Source organism: Chaetodon trifascialis, chromosome 18 (assembly GCF_039877785.1).
Source record: "Chaetodon trifascialis isolate fChaTrf1 chromosome 18, fChaTrf1.hap1, whole genome shotgun sequence".
NCBI classification, from domain to species: domain Eukaryota; kingdom Metazoa; phylum Chordata; class Actinopteri; order Chaetodontiformes; family Chaetodontidae; genus Chaetodon; species Chaetodon trifascialis.
This window is the reverse complement of record NC_092073.1, coordinates 6,270,552-6,293,914: the sequence shown is the minus strand read 5'-3', so window position 1 is coordinate 6,293,914 and position 23,363 is coordinate 6,270,552. Positions and strand designations below refer to the sequence as shown.

Below are 23,363 nucleotides of genomic sequence, written 5' to 3'. Positions count from 1 at the left end.
TAACTGGTCAGTTATTGATTTGAATGATGATGATATTTATCAAACTAATGAGCCATACAGCATGGATATGGTTTGTGGGTTGCTGAGGCCAAGTATGGATTGGTTTGTTTGTTATGCGTGTACATAAAATGCATACAGGTGCAGTTTCTTGCACATACAGGCAGGCAGATGTTTGTGTGAGAGGAAAGGTTGTTCGTGGTTGTTGTGCCTGTAAAGAAACAAGACACAGACACAAAGAAGGGAAGGAGGAAGCATAGAACAGATATAGAAAAGATATAGATATAGCCTGGATATTACATCACTGTGAACGTCTTTATACTGCAGGTTTGATTTAAGATAGTATGCGCCCAGATTATATTTCTGACGTACTGTCCACCTACCAATCTTTTTTTATAGTAACAGTGGATCAAAAGTGTGTGTGTGTGTGTGAGAAAATTGGTCACTATTATTGATTAACCCACATGGAATGATGACATAAGTCTGCAGATCCCCCTCTAAGGAGTCTTTTAGTGTCTTTCAGCTAATTGTTTTTTTTTTTTTTTCTCCTCGCTCTCATCAGTGTCGTGTCTAGGCGCAGCAGGAAGCTGCTTTTAGTGAAAAAGTCCTGATAAACTCACTGCACGCTACCCTCCCAGTACCAAAGGGCAGGCAGAGTGGAGCATTCAGTAGCTCAATAGACAGAAAGCTTTCTGAGGATGTTGTGGAGACCAAAACAGCACTCAAATTAGAGTGAATATTGGACTTACATTCATCAGTAACTGTTAGCTATCAAGCCTGTTTCTGCTGCCCCAAAGTGGCTAAGTAATTAGCTAACGCAGGGTTCATTTAAATGCTGCCTTTAATTGTCTATGTTTACTGCTTTGTAATAAAACCTTTTTCTTCATATATCACAGTGCCGTGTGTGTGTGTGTGTGTGTGTGTGTGTGTGTGTGTGTGTGTGTGTGTGTGTGTGTGTGTGTGTGCATGTGTGTGTGTGCATGTGTGTGTGTGTGTGTGTGCATGTGTGTGTGTGTGTATCCTCTAAGTATGGTATAAACTGAGGCGAGTTCTTGCTGCTGGGCTTTCATCAGGCCTGACTCTGATGTATGACCTTGCCAATGGAACCAGGCCCTCCATCCAAATTAAAGTTCCCCTGCTCCCCAGGCTGGGCGACATAGCAGGTCTTGTTAGTCCTTGTTTTTTGTGTGCATGTGTGTCTTTCTGTGTGTGTATGTGCGCGTATATGTGAGCAAAGCTGGATAGATGTGGGGATTTACCCATCTCTCATGCTAGCCTCGCCCTCTGGCCACAGACAGAGGAGCAGGAGGAGATGAAGGAAGGGGAGGAGAGCAAGAAATCCAGAGGCCACAGGAAGAGAAAAAAGAAGAGGAAAGAGGCAAAGAGTGAGAGGATCGATGTGTATGTGATGGCTGTGTCTGTCCCAGTCACACATCAAGCTAACAGCTGCAACAGATGAGCTTCAGGCTCTCTTTCATGCTCTGGCTTCTGTCACACAGCTTATAAACCGATGGCCGCTGACATCGCACACAAACACACACACACTGCACTTGCATGTTAACTGCGCTGTAACACTACGTTCCACCAAGCAACTACTCCTCAAACCAGTCCCCATTCCCCATTTTTTCCTTCACCCTCAGTCTTTCCCACTTTGTTACCAAGGCAACAAAGCTCCCAGTTTATGAAGCTGTCCCTTTAAATTAGGGAGCAGGTGCTGGACAGTGTTTGTTGAAGTGTTCCCTCATCCTTAATTAAATAAAGATGATGATATCATGGCCACTGCATCGCTTTTCTGTTGTCACCAGCTTTTTTAAAGCCCCCATGTCACCTTATTACCACAGGTGAGTTATCACCCTTTGCCAAATTCTGCCCATTTCCTCGTCTCTTACACACTCTCCCTCTCAATTTTCCATCAATGTTTCTCTTTCCATCTACTAATTTGTAGACTCAACTTCCTCTCCTGCCACCTTCCTTTCACTCTAATGCAGACGATTGGCTCATTACAGTTAACAAGCTCCGTCGCCTGTTTGCCAAAAACACTTATCTTGCTGCTTAGCAATTACAAAATGTGTTTCCAAGTGGCTCGGCTCCGTATAGAGGAGACAATTACAGATTGTGTTTTGAAGAGGCCGGCTGGTAAATGAGCGTGCCAACAAACGGCAGTAGACGTGTGCTGCATTCACAAGCTTCAGCCGTCTTTTGGAAATTAGCAGTGCTTTTGCAGATGGTGGTGGTGGTTGGAGGGGCGGTTACTCCTCCCTGCTCTGCTGAGGAAAGAAAAGCTTCGGGGAGCTGAAAAATGTACATCAGAGCACGTCTTTTGAAAGTGCCTGCACCTTCCCCTGTCCCTGTCTCTCTCCAGCAGCCTATCCTGCTGAGAAATCTTGAGATCTTACATAATCACATTCAAAGACAGGGAGGGAGGGAGGGAGTGGGAGAGAGACGGAGAGGGCAACACAGCGGGCAGAGAAGTGCACACAAAGGAACAACGGCAAAGAATGTGGAGAGGGAGATCGCTCGGTAAAGAAGAGCAGCTCTGTGTACGCAGATATACATACCATTAATTGTTAAACGCACTATATAGCAGACTTACATGCATGTATTGATGCTATAAACATACAGCTCATATCACACTGTGCTTTTTAAGTTTATGCAAATCCCTTGGGTCACGTCAGCCAACTGCACATCGTGTGTGCTTACCTTTGTCAAGGACCATGAAAATGGCGCCCACCCGCACAATTTTCCATTCAAATCAGCGCCGCTCCTCTATTCAAATAACCTCAACTGACCTCCAGTTGTCACTTTTGCCACCACCTGGGCCCTGCTGGAGTTCTCTCTCTCACACACACTTCCACACACTCTCCTGCTGGTGTGTACAGCATGACTGCTTGGTCTTGATTTTGCTGCGTGGTTCGTGCTGCTCGGGATTCGGGTTTTTGCCTGTGAACTCTGTTACCTTGTTCCTCTCTGATTTGTGAATGTTCTGTGTTGAATAACAACTCAGACTGAGCTCTGTGAGATGTTTTGGTCAAGTAGAAACTCTCTGATAGTTATCTTTACCTGTTTCTGACTCTGGTTCATCTTCAGGAGTCTTTAATGTACATACCTGTCTGGCTTAATTGTGCATTCCTGTCAGTCTTTAAACAGTGGGAGTGCAGGAATGTCCGGCAGACGGGGACAGAGGAGGATGGGAATCATCATCATATTACAGTGTAACAGGACAGGAAATGAAACCCTCTTGTTCTTTTTCCTCTCCCTATTGCTCTTCCACCTGTCACTGTCTTCGTAGTCCCATATGAAAAACAAGGTGAGCATAGAGGTCACAGTATGTGTTTGACCCCATAATATAAAGGTGTTGGATGCAATGTACAATGTAAATTATGTTTCAGATTTATCCAGTGGGTGCTATTAGAGGACAGGTAATGGTTGCTGTTGAGAATTAAGTCTAACCCTATAAAGTCAGTGTCTTAGCAATCTGCTTTTTGAACCCAGAAACATCAACCATGAATATTCACTGCATGAAAAGAAAAGAATCTGGAAAAAAGGGGAACTTGAAAGAAGCCTGAATCTCACTTGGAAATCAAAACTGCATGGAAGACAAACTTTACAGAAACACTCCAAATGTTGGTTTTGTGAACCAGGTTTTCCTCAAAGTTTTCATTTCATTTTCTACCACGTTCAGTTGCTGGTCTGCTGTCAGTAAAAATCCCAAATATTAGGCACAACAACTCATTGATTAATGTGCTGTTTAATTTTTCATTTAATTGATTAATGGTTTGGTTTACAAAATGTCCAAAGATAATGGAAAATGTTCATGATGATTTCCCCTGTCTAAAAATTGTTAGCTTTACCCAACAGTTCAATTTTTTGGCAGTTAAATAGAGTCAGTTACCTGATGCTGTGTGTGTGTGGCTGATTTAGATATGTGATGGTAACATGTGGTGTGTAATGTCCCTGACTGAAGGGTTCGGGGATGTCCTTGATTTGCACTTCTGGGCCAACTAGTCCACTCTGAGGCCATTAACATTGAAATCTGTCATATCAAGTACACTAAGATATATTTTTTGAATTAGTTCATTCTGACTCTGCTTTCTTCTTGATAAGTCATTAAAAATCAAGTCTGTGAAAGACAAGGCATTTGCCTGGGCGGAAAAGGGTAGTCAGAGTAGTTGAAGTACCATTTACATTATTAATATACATACATCATTGTACAGTCTAATTCTTTATGTGGCTTAAAAATTCATGCTCAGCTGGATAGTTTTGGTATCAGAGTGTGGATTTCTTTTTTGCATGTGTGCAGGGGAAGCATGCAAATGGCTTGAAGGACCATACCAGACCATAATGGGAATGATGTTGCTGACTATCACTGACTTTTCAGCGACTCGCATTGCAGCCGACAACAACAGGTCGCTTGATGCATTAAATTAATGCTGGGTGGAACATTACTGACAGTTAAACTACATTCTGTTCTTTCAGGGTAGTGTGTTAAATAATTTATGCTGTCAACATGCTGTGCTTCCCTTTCTCCTGCATTGTACGCACCTTACATACATCTAAAAAGAATAACAAAAATTGCTTGCAGCCCTTGTGAAATGAGTCTGTTTAACTGATAAGGTTCTCCCACAGAACAGTAACATCAGGTATCTCTCTGCTAATGAGCCTTTCCTGAGTGAATCCACATTTGCCAGGCTGATAACCTTTAACTCAACCGACAATGACAACATGTCAAATGTTCAAGCTTCACCAGTTTTCCTCCTGAGGATGAGGACTACTCATATTAATTTGGATTGGTGTGCGCTGCTTTACCGTTTTAAACACCTCACTGGCAGTTATGTATGTGTGCTCATCACTCTACCAATCCTGTTCCGCTTCAGTGTGCATGCATGGTGCTTTCAGGAGTCTCAGTGTGCTCCACGATGTAACTGTAAAGAGCTTGAATGAGAATGAGCTCCACGAACCTCGAGGCAGACCCCTATGATGTGAGAATTCTCTTTCTCCAATGAACGTCTGAAAAGCAGAGAGCTTTCAAAACATGTAATAACTTGATTTTTAATTTCATCACACTTCTGGAAATTGGCCAACTGCAGCAAAAAGTGAAAATTAGAAGGGAAGTGCAGTGAAAATGGCCATTCCTGCCCCCCCCCCCCCCTTTTAACTTTGTGTCTTATCAGCGTGGAAGGAAATGCAGTTGAACAGTGGCTTGATTCATGTGAGCTTTACCTGGATGACCTGGATGACCATGTCTGCAGGTTTGCGTGCCTATGCTCCAGCACTGACATGTAATCTGTTAATAGCAGTGTGTGTGACATGAGCAGAGCGGGTGAACGAGACATCCAGCCAGCCATGCTGTATGTGTTTGACACCACCGTCTCACACAGTCTCACTGGCAGAGACAGCTCAGCTATTGATCCTTCACAGGAGGCTTATCAAACTGTCACAAACAGTGAAGGAGCCTGAAGGCACTCATACACCATCCTGTGCGGTCACAGTTGTACCCTTTTGTGTTTGTGTGGTTTGGGGGGGGGGTTTCAAAGATTATATTTTATAAACATCTGTCACTTCATGCAATACAATTTAATTGCCCTGCAAAGTGACCATGAACTTGAATCAACGCTAAAGCTCGACTGATATTTGATTTTAGTGGCCAATACAAAATTTGATATTTCAGTATTGGCCAACAATGGCGTAACAGTCAGCATTTCTTTTCTTTTTTTGTATAAACACATAATCTGGGAACAGAATTGATGAGGGCCCCTTAAATTTGGTTTACAGTGTAATTGTACATTTGAACAATTCAGCTTGTCAGCACTCTAGTGGACAAACTGTGTAACACAGACACTGCTTTGATATGACCTCACACGTAACTTTGGAATATCTGTATTGGCATTTCTTGTAATTTATTGGTCAACAAAGTCATAGCTATTGATTTATCTGTAATAAGCTAATGTCGGTCAGTATATTGGTCTGGTTCATGTAGTGATCTCCTGCTAATGTACTTGTGTGTCTAAGAAAACGAATTGCAGTTGGGACGGACAGATAATGAAACACTGGGCCCCTGGTCACAGACATGTAAAAGGCCCCCCACCCCTCGGGGGTTGTTTAGCCTCTTTGTGCGGTCATTTCATACTCAGGATAGACAGAAACATCTGGATAGAGAGAATGTGGAAGGCAGATAGAACAGTGGGGGGATTAATTGTAATTGGAACATGACCGGTCAGCCTCTGTGTGCACTTTATTAACCTTTCTGTGAGCAAAATTCAATACGTGAACCTGTGCCCGTTGAGTCTCAATTGGATTGGTTTGTGGTTGTAGTTGGAACTGTAATCCTTTTCCATTTTGGGATCATTTACAGCCTAAATCCAGAATGTGTCTGAAGTTTATCCCGGTTCATTCTGGATGTAATATTTCATTTCACATTCATGCACGCGTAAGCTCACAGGGGACCTGTTCTTATGAGTCATGTCTAACATCACATTGTGTTTTGTGTGCTAATTGTGTTGTTTTATCGATCAAGTGTGAGGGTTAATGTAACGCCTCAATCTGTGATCAGTCACCCGACCTCTCCTTCCCTCAGTCTCTCATTTCTCTAGCCCGTCAATAGAAGAGCGTGTGGAGGAGAAGACTTAATGAAGGCTGAGGAAGAGAGTGCTCTTGGTTGGAAACAAACTTTTCTGATTAACTTTGCACTAATAGAAAGTGGTGAGGAGAGTTTGAGAGAGATAATGATATTAGATTGATCCTGACATTTTCCTGTTATTTGTGATTGTTCTCTTAATTCATTTTGCAGTGAAATTAGTAGCAAAACAAAGAATCTTAATGGTATTAGTGCGCATCACTCAGCTTTTCCCAGAAACAAATATCTGTTTGACATTCAGCAGTAATATTGTATTTCATAAAAGTGTTATTGCTTTTATCATGACCTCAGATCAACTTATCTGATTGCAGCTGAAATATTGAAAACCCATCCTCCATTCCTACTAACTTATTCATTTGCATCATCTCAGTCGCATGCACACTGAGCTATCTTAGATTTTTGAAGAATGGCAGGGAAGTTGACTGCAATGGCTAAAATACAGTCACCTCCAATCACCTCACTTGAGACATACTGTCATGATTTCCTGCTAACAGGGGGTAACCAGTCAAGTGATTAACAGGGATCATTTTTCTTATTAGTAACAGTCCTGATATTTGGGTGCTCTTTTGGCCAATCCAGTCATCCATCTTAAGTTTCCCAGTCGTGACTAAACACCACAGAACAAACAGAGTCCAGGGCTCCACTCATCACAACACACCTCATCCTTTATCCAGGCAGGTGCCCTCTGGGATGGACAACTGGCCTAATGGATCCCACTGCTCGCTCTGGAGCTTTGTCAACTTCCCAACCACCCGCTCCCATCAGCTCCATCGCATCAATCATATATAGATGTCTCAACTGCCATTATTTCTTATTTCCTACCAGTTGGGGGCAGAATTACTCATTCAGTGTCATACAAAACAGAAATACATACATACATACATAGACGCACATGCACATTTGATACATCGCATGTACTTGTTCAGAGCATACACACACACACACACACACACACCATGGCCATCTGTTACAATCAAGGTACCACTTTGCCACGTAAACGCACAGCTCACCAGTTGGCCATTTGTCTCTATTAAAGGTGAGGGAGGCTGATGAATTGTTGTTGGGGGTAGTTTGTCCCTCCACTGCTTCTTATCCCCAACCCAGAAAAAGGTGCAAGGGTCAGGGGTAATGTTAGATCACTTATCAGAGGACAGCTGGTGGCTAAGATCAGGAGGACGGGGGGTGGGGGTGGGCTGCAGCAACACCAATATAACCAATCTGTGTGACATTCACACACACAGGAAAATATCACATGCGTACAAGCTTGCGTGCATGCACACCAATTTATTTTTCCGTTCTGTCATGCAGCTCGCTGCCCAGCCCTCTTCGAACAACACACCTGTATGACGCTCAGAGCTGTGGTGTAGTGTAGCCATATTCATTCCCTGTACCTCTGTTTGTGAAGATAATACAGCAAGCCAGTGTGTGTGTGGCTGCATTTGACACTATGTATTTTACCTTGAAAGAGTAATGAGGAAAAGTTGTTGTGTCCTGCCACCTAGTGGTTAACCAGGGCTAGTTTTCAGTGCTGTACCCGGCACAGAGATACGGTCAGATTTCATCTTGTGCTAAAAGTATTAAAAGCTTTGGTGCAGAGCAAGCTTATCAAAACCTCTCGGAGCCTTCACATCATAACATGATACTTGTGTTGTTTTTCATTTAACACTTGAACACACTCAACTGTTTGTACTGTCCTTGAGTGGGTGTTGCAATTATCATAATTACTAAAACCAATAACAGCAATGAGTAGTTAGGGTATGATAAACCCTGTGAGTATCATTTGTTTGCTTCCACTTAAACTGTGTATTACTTGTGCCCTCAAGTTGTTTAGCACACAGGTAATTAAGGATCCTGGTGCATTCTGGGTGGGTGAGTGGACACACAGTATTTGGTGGCTGCCTCTTTCTGGCCTCAAACAGTTGATCTCCGAAAGCTGTCAGGGTAATGGGGCAGCACTTAGGATGCAGCAGGGATTTCCTTGTGAGAATAACTCAAAGCGAAATTGGTCAGGGCTTGTTGATGTGACTAGTGGAACTGGAGTCATTACTTGTCCACATCCAAGGGGATGTTCCCTTTTCTCATGCTCATTAACAGGGACGTTAGAGGTCGTAGTTGGCTACAAAGGAGCATCCATGGAGCTGGCAGGAATTCAGAGCTTTAATGTGCCGTTTGTGTCACCCTCTGTGGCCACGATCCATAACTAAGCTGAGAGTTTGTTGTTGAGATGTGTGTAGCTGAAACGGACAAAACAACTGAGTGTTTTCTTAACCTTCTTCACAATCAACATCATCTTCACTAGCATCAGAAACCTGTGGCAGAAAACACAATCACAGTTCTTGTGGTCTCCACATAGCATCTCTGTAGCATAGAGTCAACCACCCTGACGTGGAGTGACAGGTTTGAGACGGCATCACATGTGGGATGGAAAGGTCAGGGCCTTGTGATGCTCATCCATTGTCATCAATAATTAGTTCATCTATCAACAATATATGTTCCTTGATGAATGACGCTTTCAGGTAATTAATTAAGTGCGGTTGTTGGCTTGGCCTGAGAATTTAAACAGGGCTTTTTTTGGCTCTGAATATGGCCAGGAACATGACAAGCTTCACCAGTTGGCCCTCAGCCAGCCGGCCTGCAGAATATTTCAAGCTGTCTCGGTGGATCTGAGGACATGAACATCTGCACCTTGTCTTCTGTTAGTTTTTTTTTTTTTTTTCTTTTCTTTTCTTTTCAAGAAGTGATGGAGAGGAGGAGAGTTTGTCTGTGAATGAGACTCTCCGCCTCTTCCGTTCCCGTCACTTTGTCACTGTGCGTGCGTGCGTGCGTGCGTGCGTGCGTGCGTGCGTGCGTGCGTGCGTGCGTGCGTGTGTGTGTGTGTGTGTGTGCGTGTGTGTGTGTGTGTGTTTGGGTGTCTGTGTGTGATACAGAACAGAGCAGCTTAGAGGAAATACAGTCACACCTTTATCTTCTTACATCTCTCTCGCTCTCGCAGACGTGTGTTCTCCCTCCCTCTGTCTGTGATGGAAAGTAACCATGAGCTAATGGTTTTCAGATATGATATTCCTGTCCTGACGGGAGAACAGATAGCACCGTGCCAGCACTCTCAAAGAAAAAAATAAACAAAACCATCCACATTGTTCGCAAGTAGGAACAGCTGTGAGTTATGTAAGTGACACTCAACAATTTGAAAAGTAATAAGAGCTGCAGATACTTTGTGTTCTGCCAAGCTGCCATGCTCTCCTTTTCAACTGTCTGTCAACTCTTTCTGTTCAGGAGACAAAAGAGTCACTGAATATAAATAAACTACTTTAAAAATTGCTGTTGGCAGAAAGTAATTTGTGGCTGGTTTGTTAAGATATTCTCTTCAAAGTAGCTGTTCATACCTACACGAGGTGCAGTTACAGTAAACAGAATCTAATAATGATATAAATCAGTCAGTACAGTGATGTGCAGAGCAAAAATATGGGACGTCTAGTCTGTGCTGCTGTTGACAATAAATGCCTTGGCATGCAAAGGATCTACAAGTGTGCAGAGACCACGGTTGTCCACTAGGAGGAGTGGATGCATGTCTGTAGGGGAAGTCCCCACGCTCCAGATGGTAATGATGTATTTTGATGCTTATGCTGAATTTGTGTCGCATAAAGGTAAAACCTTTGGAGCATTGTACTCTGGTGCAGGTGTGTGTGTGTGTGTATGTGTGTGCATGCATGTGTTCTGAACAATCGGTCTATGGGGCAGGTGGATGAATGACAAAAAAAAAGGTAAGTTAAAGTAAAGGAGGGAAGATTAAAAGAAGATAATAATATAGATAAAAAATGTACACTGATGCTGCTCCTAGTGCTGCTATCACTACTACTACTACTACTACTACAAGTAAAAATGATATTAAGTCAGAGGGGGCGCCGCCCTGTGGGCTGGTGGTGAAGCAGGATCGGGGAACCTTCTGTACCGTTTTGCATCTTACTGTACTGTACAGCACAACAGATGTTTGCTTTTGGCCCAGGGCCCCTATTAAGTTTCAGTTTTCACCCTCCATGGTGAAAATTCGAGCACCTCTGCTCTGTGCTGTGGATGAACAACCTGAAAATAATTCTGTTTGCGGCTTACTGTCAGCCACCCTGATGTTTGATATTTCCAGTGTGACTTAGTTGCAGTGTTAGTGTGCATGCTGGACACTCAACACCAACTCTTCCACGTCTTCTGTGACACATTCAACCTCTTGCATGAACAAATACATGCACAATTCCTTCCCTATTCTGTTTTTTCATCCATTGTTTTATTATCTGACTCTCCAAACACACCCCTCTGATCCATCCACCTCAGTCCAGAAGTGAAGAGCTGGTTGATTGAACGCTAATCTTTCCCCTTTAATCCACTTGTTCTATAGCACAGATTATGATACTAATTTCTAATCCAGCACACTGCAGAATGCTGTGGGACAGAGAGGGAGAGAGTTGTAGGTTCATCTGTTTATCTTCCTCAGGTTGGAAACATTGAAAGGGGAGAATATATGCTACAATCTCCTTGAGTTTCTCGGCTGTTCTCTCATTGGAAGAGTTGTTAAGCTTCAGAGTTGTATGTTGTCTGACATCAGGTTATTGGGATCAGCCAAATCCTTGTTTACTCTTCAGCAATCATCTCTCATCTCCTGCTACACTGGAAAAAAGATGTTCCTGTACAGTTAATCCTTCCCTCCACGTCCCTCTGAACCCACCAGCCAACATTGTCCCTGCAGTCTTGTGGGGGTTTCAGTCAGCTTCCCTCACATGGAGTAACTGCAGTGAGTATCTGTCTGACCGGACTGCCTGCTGAACTAAAACTAATCATTTTCTTCCTCTCTTAGTTTGTGTCTTCCTTCCATCTTTCTTACTTACTCTTCTGCTGTCATTGCTCCTTTTTTTCCCTTCTGTTTTCATCTTATTTGCTTTTTATGGCTGTCACCTTGCTTCCTCTCCTCCTCTTTTTCCACCCTTCACCCTCCAGATTTTCAGTCATCCCACCTCGCCTTCTTTTCCTAATTTTAGGTCTACTGGTTCAGTCGTAGCTTGTGAAGAGCCTCAGTAAAGAACCGATTTAGGCGCTTAAGTACAGCCTAACTTTGACCCAGAATATCTCATACCTTGTTAGGGGCAGTTGTTAGGTAATCCATATGTGCTTTTGAAACATATGTGAGCACAAGTTATCTGGCCATAGCCAGAAAAAAACAGACTGTGTATATGTATTTATATTGTTATATTTTCTACTTTTTAATAGCTTATTTGTAGAAGATTTGTCATGCACCAATTTCGCTAAAACAAATTCCTGGTATGTGTAAAATCGTACTTGGCAATAAAGCTTTTTCTGATTCTGATTCATAGCTGTCAGGATGAAGGTGGATCTTCATCTTTTAGGAGGCCAAAGATAAAACATCCTTATGATACCATAGATCTAAAAAACTGTAATCTTTCATTGACCATATACACTAGAGAATAAGATATTGTATTATCATCCGACATTAGAAATCATGTCAGACTTCTAATATGCTCTGCAGTGTAGTCTCTTCCTGTTTAACTCAAAAACTGGATGTCAGAGAAATCAAATCAAATTTTATATTTAATGTACCCGTCCCCAAAATAATCCAGCCTGCCAACTGATGCATGGCTCAGTTTCTCACCCAAAGCTAAAGCATTAGCATCCACGCCAGCCAGGGCTGTCAAACATTCTGACGCTGACCCATTTGCTTTATATGGAGTTATGGTCAGCCTTTAAATTTGAAGTCTGGTACTGTGTTTGGGCTTTTCGTTGAATACTCTGTATTGTGTGATTGCTGGACCATCCCTGGTCCGGCATGAGCGGTTTGCACTCTGTGCTTTTTTTGGATATGTTTTAGTGTATTGTGATAATCTCCCAGAGCTTTGTAAGTCAGCAACGCTGAATCAGATTATCAGCTGGTACACGCTGAATTGGAATCCATCCACAGGGAGCATTTAGATGAAATGGCATTTGCCCTGTTAACCTCAGAGCTCAGTTCAGTTCACATGCTCTTGGAGGGAATGTTTTACAGTAGACAGAGATGGTATGATGGTCAACAACAAAAAGGTCTGACGTGCCAGTTTGCAGGCTTAATACTTGATTTTCACCACTCAAAATTCACACACACACACACACACACACACACACACACACACACACACACACACACACACACACACACACACACACTCAGATGAACCCACTTATGTGTGCAGAACACACTGTACAGCGTACTCATGCGCTGATGTATGCTTACAACGCATTTGTGCATGTATGAATATTATAGATTATATGCGTATTTAAAGGAAACACACACTTGCAAACACACACAGAGAAATGAAATAGCGTTCCAGATGAAGTCAAACAATTGACAATAAACACTTTGTCTTATAATGTATTAGACTTAAAACAATGAGCTGAAGTCAAATCCTCTTGCGTTGACATTTAATCCTACATTGTTGTGTGTGTGTGGGTGGGTGGGGGGTGGGGGGTGGGGTGTTTGTGTGTGTGCGTGTATGCACATGTGTGTGTGCATACACGTGTGTGTTTGTACAAATCACATCTGTCAACCGGAAGCCACACATAACTGTGCCCTTTGTCTGAAAGAAACACGCATACTCACAGCTTGCTGTGTTTACAGTTTGGTTTGGGAGACTGCTGAGCAAATACAGAGTTGCAGTTCAGTGTCTGGGACTGACAGCCGGAAATAATATCTAAGTGTTTCTCAGGCGTTGTCTTTCAGGAATAGGCGACAAGTACATCAGTTCCAAGAATACAATCCACCTAACAACAGGGGAAGTGAAACGAAAGCCCTCTAGAGGGAGGACTGGTGCTGTAGATCTGTCTGTCATTACTGTTCATGTGACAGTAATTTGAATCAGTGAGGCAATCCATTAATCCAATTTAATCTGTTTGATAAATGAACATGAGAGATTTTATTTGTTTACATGGGGCTGATTGATAAAACAAGCATTTTCCCCCAGAACATGTCTCCTATTGGTTTAACTTTTCCTTTCATGCAGCTCTGCTTTATATTACATATTAATGATTTCCACTGGTGATGACAAGGATGTCATTTTTTCAGTTTTTGTCATTCTCACTTCTCTTGGTGTCAAAATCAGGTTGCCCCGCCTGGTTTCGTGGCTGCAGGACTGTCCAAAGCAAAATTAGGCGTGATGCATCAACACCTTCAGTCATTTCAGAAAGGCAGCAAAAGCAGCGTCACAGCTGCTAATGAAAGCAGGCATGAATGGACATGACCCAATATCTTATGAATGGAGCATGACACTGAACATCTACCTACTGTACACATGTGCACATAAGCATGCATGCACACAGACACACAGACACACAGACACACAGACACACAGACACACACACACACACACACACACACACACACACACACACACACACACACACACACACACACACACACACTCTGCTAGATATGGCCAGATGGTGTAATCCTTTAGTTTTCCCTGTTTAGTTTTCATATTTTTTTCCCCTCCTGTGGTGGGATTATGCTGTTGTCCAATCGGATTTTGGCCCACTCTCCAGCGATGATGTGAGATGAATGACAGGCGGGTGGGTGGGAGAGTGAGGCAGGCATGCAGTAGACACACTGTGCGCTGGGTTTCACAACATACCGTGTTGGCTGTAAATGCTCCACGCTACCAAAACCGCTGAGGCTGCCATTTGTAGAGCTGGTCACTGACCGTCACCGTCCAGGTAAGAGACGCGACGGGCTAGAGCCAGGTATGCTGGGAAATGTCAGAGGGATTGTTTAACATCAAAAGGCCACTTTAGGCAGTGACCAAGACATCCATGTTTGGAGGAAACAAATATTTGCACAAGGATTACAGTGATAAACAAAAAAGAAAAATGTTCTTAGTTTTTTATTAGAACAATGCTTGACAAGGCTTAAATGACAGATTAAGGTGGATTTAAATGATGTTTAACGTGACAATATGGCTGCTGGATGGTCATTCTGAACACATTTCTGACATTTGAGAGTGACAGATGGAGCTCTGTTTAAACGTTCCAAAAAGAAGTAAAACTTTCCACATGCCACAAAATCCTTTTTATGTTACCATCCATCTGACTAGCACCACATGTTTGTCTCTATGTTGGAACTGATGTTTAATATCACTTTAACTTGCAGCTTTTGGATATTTTGTAGTTGATTTATTCTCAGTGTGCAAGTGATTGACTTCCCTGAACAAGGGCTCAGTTCTCATCGGCTAGTTTTCATTACACTTCGTGCAGGATATAAACTTATAAGCCATACATTTTCCTGGATGTTTTCAGCTTACTTCTACATCGTGAATGATGAAAATGCAGCAAGTCCTCTTCCACTCACCAGTGTGCTCAGATTGTGTCTCAGTAGTTGTATTGATTTTTTTCTTCATCCTCTCCCATTAATTTAAATTAAGATCACAATGCCTTTTTCATGCCCGAGTGTGTGTTTGTGTATTTTGATGCTTTGAAGTTTCAAATTCCCAGCTTCAAAACTAGAACAGCATCTTACTGTGACTTCCAGTCTTCCCGGCATGTACAGTGTAAAAAGGCCTATAGACGTGGTAGAAAAGTCCCAGCCACTTACTGTCATATGTCGTCTAATTTCACGCTTACTTAGCTGTTTTAGCACTCGTGGCAGATTAGCGAATGTGCCCGTCCTCATATGCAAGAGAGTGTGTGAGCTGATTAAGCGCAGATGCACATTTAATAAGGAGAGAGAATGGAAAAGTGTGTGTGTGTGTCAAAGTGGGCCTGTGTAATTAGTGCATATATGCTCGCATTGACAGTGCGGCATGCCTGTGTCGTCCATGACTGTTCATAACGCATGCATGAGTGTTTCCACACACAGATTTATGATGTTGAATTTTACACAGTCATCAAACAATGATTGAACAACTGTTTTCCACTCTCACCTCAAATAACTCATCAGGGTTGGAGGTGAAATCCCAATTCTAAAAGCACGTTTTGCTCTGGATAAAAGCTTCCCCCAAATCCAGTCAGTCTTGTCTGAGCTTTATCTTTCTCTCTTCCCACGCAGGTCACTGCTTCCTGTGTATGGTGGATGTGGTGCCAGTGAAGAACGAGGATGGCGTGGTGATCATGTTCATCCTCAACTTCGAGGTCATGTCAGAGGGGACCTTCCCAGACTGCAAAGAGGAGCTCAACCACCGCCTGCCCACCTGGCTTGTCACCGGTAGCTACTGACTAACCAAACTTCAGTCTTTGTTGTTTTGTGTTCTGTGGTTCTCAGGCCAGGTTCTGAGCAATGTAGCAAACTGAATAGACACTTGCTGAACTTCAGGCTTTTCTTCATCGCTGTAAATGGCAAAGGAAATGGCAGAAATGGATTCAGTATATGCAGACCATGTACTTTTATTATATTTCATTATATTATAGTGGTGGGCTGCACGGTGGTGCAGCAGGTAGTGCGCGTGCCTCACAGCAAGAAGGTTGCCGGTTCGATCCCCGGGTCAAGCGGGGCCTTTCTGTGTGAAGTTTGCATGTTCTTCCCGTGCATGCGTGGGTTCTCTCCGGGTACTCCGGCTTCCTCCCACAGACCAAAAACATGCTCATTAAGTTAATTGATGACTCTAAATTGTCCGTAGGTGTGAGTGTGAATGTTTGTTTGTCCTTACATGTGGCCCTGCAATCGGCTGGCGACCGGTTCAGGGTGTACCCCGCCTCTCGCCCATTGTAGCTGGGATAGGCTCCAGCCCCCCGCAACCCCGAAAGGGATAGGCAGTATAGATAATGGATGGATATTATGGTGGTAAGAGTTATTAAACCTGAGTTCTGGTGTTGGGTCAGGTTTTACAAAATGCTCTTTTTTTCATTCACATGAACGTGCAATTTATGTTCCAGATGGAAAACCCTGGGGAACAACATCTGAAGTAGGACACTGATGATAGTCTGTCTCTTAACAAGATTTCTTGTTTTTAACTTTACGGCTAAACCAAAATCTAATCAATGCTACTGTCCCAGATTTCCCTAGGAAATTGTTTTTGAAGCTGTATTTTGACGGTCTGTTCGACTCCGTGTGACCCAGTTCAGATCTCCCTCTCTCCTGACATGACCTCCACCACCTGCAGCATCATCCCGTATCCTATCTCTTCTTTGATTCATACCTTCCTCTCACTTTCCTCCGGTTTCATATTGTCACTCTGCAGGCGCTGATGCTTTGCCTCCCTCTTCTCTTCCAGGTCGTCCACGAGGCTTCAAGCTGCGTCTCCCGCTGCTGCGCTCATTGTCCAACAGTAAAGCGTCTCTGGACGACGCAGAGGCTGCTCACATCCCCACTGCTACACCCCTGCCGCTGCACCCAGACCACCACAGTCACGAGTCCTTAGGCCTGGGGGAGTTCCTGCCCCTTCCCCCTTTACCACCAGACCACCAGGAGCCAATCAGTGGAAGCAGGTAGGCCCAGTGGATTCCTTTAGTTGTGTCCTCCTTAAATCTGGTCTGACTTTTGTGTGGAATTTTTCTGAAAAGAGACTTTCAGCTTATTTAGATTTGACACTTTAATTTTCCCAACAAGGCTCATTAACTTTAAAATTCCAAATTTGACTTTTTGTTGAATATTGTGCAAATGAAATCCAATGAAACACCCCACACTATCTCACAATGGCTTCATTTGACTGGAGTTCTGTCACGTCTGTGTTGTTCTCACTTTACTGTGCCTCATTTTCTTTTTCACATTTAAAGTAATCTGAAATGCTTCCTGCAACAAAATCCTCTTGTCCCCTCTCCTCCTACAGTGAGGTCAAAGGCCACTGATAGCTAAAACAGCATCATCTTTGAGTTTGGGCAGACATTTAAAATATCCAGGTCAGTGACAGACTGTTCTGTTAATACCCATTATGTCCTTTTCTGTTTCCTAGGTCAGCTCTCCAGAGTTGGCCAGAAGACCGCCAGGAGGACCAGCGCACCTTACTGAGCTCTGACCCTCCTGTACCTCCTCCTCCTGCTCCTCCTCCTCCACATAGAACCCATTTGGTGGGTCCCCTCACCCAGTCGTCACCCTGCGTAGCACCTCACCACCGCCTCAGCCTCAACCCGGACGGCTCAGCGTCCAACTGCTCCCTGTCGCACAGCCGCTCGCGGGAGAGCTTCCACAGCATGCGTCGAGCCTCCTCCGTAGACGAGATCGAGGCCATGAGGCCAGACTGGGACCGAAAGAACCGGAGAGGGAGCGTCCGGCCAGGCAGCACTGGTGAGGAAGGTGGTGGGAGTACAGACAGACGACCCAGTCTGTTATCCCCTTTGATTTTAACCTGACTGTCTGCTTTTTGTGCGTGTGTGTGTGTGTTTGCAGGGGCAGTTAACAGTAAGTCCAACATATTGAACTCCACGTCGGACTCGGACCTCATGCGGTACCGCACCATTTCCAAAATCCCTCAGATTACCCTCAACTTTGTGGATTTCAAGCCTGACCCACTGATCGCCCTGCCCTCTGGGGAGATGGACATCATAGCTCCCTGCAAACTCATCGACCGGACCCACAACGTCACAGAGAAAGTCACGCAGGTAGGTTCAGGAGTGAGAGTGTGTGGTGTAGAGAGGTATGCATGTGTCGAGAGAGAGAGAGAGAGAGAGAGAGAGAGAGAGGATGTGCTTGTGTCACTTGCGAGGGTTTTGGCTTGTCTTGTGATACTTTTTTGCATCAGACTTTTTCTATTCTTCACTGTAGTTTAGCCCACACTGAACTTGGAGGCTCAGTAATGGAAATGTGTGTGCTCAAGCATACACCTCAACATGAAAGAATATTCATGTGCGTAGGTGCTCTTTGACAGATAACCAAGTTAGCATAATTCATGTAGCTCCTGCCAGCTCCTTCCACTGCTGGGGAGACGATGCTTGTAGCACTCTCTCAAGTGAATCAGATTGACTGAGGTCTGATGAAATGATGGTGGAGGGTGGTGTGGCAGCATTTCAGTGACTGATAATTAACTCGGGGAGTAACAGAGAAAGGACGTTTGAGGCGTGTTGTGAAGCAGCTCTTTTATTTCTTGTGTCTCCTCTAAGTCTGCGTTTTCCGTTTGCCACCACAGTCGCTTCCCTTCTTCTCTCACAAGCTGCAAACACATCACCTCCCTCACACTAATTGCTCTTTAAAAAGCTTCCACCTCTCACTGAGGATGTTCTGTCTCAAGTTCTGTCTTGTGTATCTTGCTGGTTAAAGGAACACTTCCTACAGCTGGGTGCATTTGGTTGTATGAAATAGAATATAAAATAAATAGCAAAATATATGGGAGCGCTGGACGGATGAGTTGTGAGTTGTCACTGTGGCTGGAATTTTAATGTTGACAAATGACTTGTGTCTGGCCTGTTTTTTCTGCACAGCTGCTTAAAAAGCGTTTGTCAAAGTAATTCAGTTGAGCAGACACAGAGGAACGACCATATGGGACTGGGAGGGAAGGAAAGTCTGCTTTCATTTCATCGTTTTACCAACGTGCTACCTCTGTTGCACAAAAAACAACCACATTTAGCAACAAGTAAATAAGAAAACTCTGATTATAGGATAGTTTTTAGATGTCGTTGTTGTCAGCAGAGAGCTTTATTTACAGTAGGGCAATGGTCGCACTAATCAGGTGGCTTATAGGGAAAGTTTTCTTGTCCACTTGCACAGACGTCCACTGAGTATTGGGCCTTATTTCTTGATTAGAGGAAGATGCCTTCCAGAGAAGCAGGTTGATTAGGTTCCATTACAGTGTTCCTTGTTTCAGAGTGTCCTTAGAGTCTTTGAACAGCCTTTGTTGGATGAGCAGAGAACAGAGGAGGTTTCTTCAGCCTTATAAGCACATCAAAATGTGGCTCTTATCACAAATCTGATGTTAGAGGTGAATGACACTCTTATCCACTCACTTTATCTCTTTTTTGTTTTCTGCAGTCACTCACTTGCGTGGAGCCATTTGTATTCTGCAGATATGTATCAGATTGAATGCCAATTTCACATTCCATCAATCAGCTTCCTGTAGACGCATCAGTTCATTATTAACGGCCATATCTCCTGTGGGATTCATATGACTGTGATGAACAGCAGAGGAAACAATTAGAAAGAAATGTGCCATAAACTTCCCTCAGAGCGTCTAACAAAGACGACACCTCCCATCACTGAAACCGTGACAGCTTAAAACAGCCCATTGTAAATCACCTGCTGTGTCTTCATGCCATATTTCACAATTAAGGACGGCATTAAACGTCTCTCGTTTGTCAGAAAGGATGTTGAAAGTTTTTTGTGCCTCTGTCCTTCAGTTATACTTTGTTTGAGTGATATATTCGGAAACCTAGTAGAAGGGTGACTTTTCCTCCTTGAAAACATCTTCTGCCATTCATCCAGGAGTTTGAAAACTTTCCTTTTTAATAGATTTTTCAGTGTTTTAAACTACACGATACTTAGTATGTATGCATGTCACAGTATAAAAACAGGATATTGTCTATAGTGAATGTTATTTTATTTATTTATTTCGCCAGAGAATGAGGTGTGTTTGTTTCTTAGTAGACTGAACTTTTGTTTTTATTCAAAAGTCAACATGGAATCAGTCAAGTCATTGAAGTTGTTAGCCTGTGTGTGTGTGTGTGTGTGTGTGTGTGTGTGTGTGTGTGTGTGTGTGTGTGTGTCTCACATTTTGAAGCCCATATTGGGACTGAGGTGAACAGAGGGCACTAAAGATTAAGTTAATCTCTGCTAGGACTGTAGTCTGCTCAAAGTTACTAAAGATGAATATGAATGATCTCTTCTTTCAAATTGTTTGAATGCGACATTATGCTCGGCTTCCTCTCTGAGGAAGAACAAGAACATCAACAGAGAGTAATCCAAAGTTGATGATGCAACAAAATATAAACCTCATGCAATCATGCTGCACAGTATGTGAAGTGCAGCTGGTGAGGTCAAAACATAACCCTCAGTGGATGTGAGTGTGTATGTGTGTGTGTGTATGCATGCATGTGCATTAGCCCATACTGCATACTGCAGTTATGTTATAGTGCAGATGGAGGAAACAGCACCAGCTGTGTCTCCAAATGCTATGGACTGCTATTTATAGACCATTAAGAGAAGAATGGAAAAGCACAAGATGAGCTGCGTTTTCTCTGCATGTATCTGACATCCATTTAAAATGAAAGCTATCTTTTGTTACATTATTTCTTTTTAAAGTAAAAAACTCACACCAGCTCGTAATGGGGAAAGAAATGGATGTGTGGAAGTCACGAGCTAATAATAACAACACAACAGAGGCTTGTTTTTGTTTTGGGGTTAGTCGCCTGAAGAACTGCCTCCACCTGCCCTCTGACCTTCCTGTAGAGTCCAAAAGTCTGCTGCTTTTCAGTCCACTCACCATCTAATTTCAGCGATCACTGTGTTTCCAACTACAGAGAGAGAAATAATCACTTAAATCTACACCTGAGCTCTGTGCTTCAACTCAAAACCTCCAAACCCTTTGATCTGTGTGGAAAAAGCCTGAGAACAACTGCTCGGTGTTATTGTTAGAGCGCGGCATTACCAGCTGTGGCCTGAAGATGTCAGCACCACACCAGGTAGTGAGATAAGTGGCCTCGGCACTCCCTCAGAGGAGCGGAGAAGAAGATGTTGAAAGGCAAACAATGCTGAATAATTTAAGTGTTCCATAAAACATCCGACACCCTGAACGAGAAACCATGCAGATTCTCTCTCTCATTTGGAATGGCTTCTGGCACTGTCCCCTTTTCCTGCTCTCAACATGTTGGTTTTTGCCTCTTACACTCACAGCGGCTCGTTAATGCTGACTTCTGTTGCTTTGTAAGTAAATGGCTGGAATGTAAAGGCACCAGCTGCCTTTAAATGTCTATTAATAGTAAGCCCATCAATCATTTCAACAATCAAGTCTTGCCTCAGTGTGAGCTTTTATGTAGACTGGAGGGCAGGTGACCTGTGATTGACACGTTACCCAGTCTAATAAGGGAGGCTGGATGGATGGATGGAGGAGTGGCTGAGAGGATGCCAACAAAGAGGAAGGTCTTACTTAGTGTTTGGAGAGGCATGAAGGACTGAACAGACCAATGAACAGGGCAGAGATAAACTGGGATCATGCCTCACTGCATATTTGGACACACACATACACACTTTAGTGACACTCATAGCTTCTCTGACTATGGTCATGTCCTATAGGGGACACTTGATTAGCTCCAGACTAAGATCTACGCTCCACGCACTCAGCCATCGCAGCTCTCATACAATATTCCTGACGCACACCCAGCTCCATACTTGGCGTTCCTGCACACATGTACTATAAGCATCCACACATACACACACAGTAGGGCAAACTCACTTACAACACCCTGACACTCACTCAGGCATACACACGCTCATACACACACTGCCTCTCCACTCCACTCCACTGTCACATCCAGCTCCACAGTGGGATCCAATGGAGCAATGGATGGCACACACGGCGCCCAGCAGCAAAGCGGTAGGAACCGTCTCCTTAAGATCAAACCGAGAACGAGTGTAGTTTGTGTCAGAAGTTTGCATTTCAGTGCACGTGTTGGTGAATAGTGTTCATGTCTATACGAAGGCCTGAGCCTTCAGTGCTTTATAGGTGACTGTTGATGCTTTAGTTTCCAGTGTTAAAGGCTCAGAGTGTTGAAAATAGCGTTGTTTTGATTTCATGGCATAGCATGATGTGTGAGTGAGTCGCAAAGTTATCCAGTGGCTGGATTCTGTTTCTTTTCAGCAGACCAGATGAAGTGTACATGGATTAAAACAATCTGGTCACGGAAGTGGTAGTTGGAAGGTATTTTTAAGGTGACAAATATGTGATTACTTGCCGGATTACTCGGAAACTTGTGAAGTGAGGAAATTGAAGTCACATTACATACCTTACATTTTATTACATGCCTTGGCATTCAGTAAGGATTGTCTATTGTTATACTGTTTGTGAACAAAATACAGCCCATAATCTGATTTTTTTTCTTCATCTTTCCTTGTAAGTAATCACAAAGTATCTCAAAATGAGATTACAATACCAAATCTGTCTAATCCTCTGGATTATCTTGCAGATGACACATTTTCTGTAAGATTACAGATGCAGCAGTGATCAAAAATGTAATATGCTTCATTCTGTGTTTCCAGGATTCTTGCTATGCATTTCCATACTTACAAATATTTTATAAATTGGTCAGTTAGTCACGATTTATTATTTGTATGGTCGCACAGCCGTTATTCATGGACTCTTTGAGTCTCACACTCTTTTTTCTTTGATGATGAAAGTGAGAAGTCAAACTATGAAGTCATGGTGCCGCTTTTTGGAACTCCTGTGGTTCAGTTTGTCTTGGTGGGTGATGTGACGACACCGAGGTCCACTTCACAATTAGAAATAAAAAATGAGCTCCAGGGAACTTTGTGGTACTTTGACAAGATTTTGTCCCAATTAAGCAGCATATAAAAAATCCAAAATTTTAGGTCATAATCTCCAAAGTGTTTTACTGTCAAAATATGTTGGGAGAAAAAATAAGACGATGGTGCAAATGCTGAGCTCCCTGCTGGAGACATCGTGAATGAAGGTGTCAAAAAACTGTCTTAATTAGAACGATTTATTTGGTTAGTTTAAGGCAGCGCATCCCTCTCCTCTCCCTGCTGAGGCACTGAAACTTAAACTCGCACAGTTTTCCTCCAGAATATTTCATCGAGACAAACGCCCACATAAATGTCATGTGGCTGTGGCTC

The 23,363-nt window shown here is 43.3% G+C and overlaps 1 protein-coding gene across 2 annotated transcripts in view; it reads left to right on the top strand.

The window, feature by feature from the left end:
- kcnh2b (potassium voltage-gated channel, subfamily H (eag-related), member 2b) overlaps nucleotides 1-23,363 on the top strand; it is a 231,543-nt gene that overhangs the window by 111,049 nt on the left and 97,131 nt on the right. Inside the window, exons 3-4 of one of the 2 annotated variants that reach the window (XM_070985944.1) lie at nucleotides 15,702-15,857; nucleotides 17,976-18,187. In XM_070985944.1, the coding sequence (XP_070842045.1) occupies nucleotides 15,702-15,857; nucleotides 17,976-18,187 (368 nt within the window). Of the gene's footprint in view, nucleotides 1-15,701; nucleotides 15,858-17,757; nucleotides 17,874-17,975; nucleotides 18,188-23,363 lie in introns of those variants that run through there. The other variant, XM_070985946.1, reaches the window with a different exon arrangement.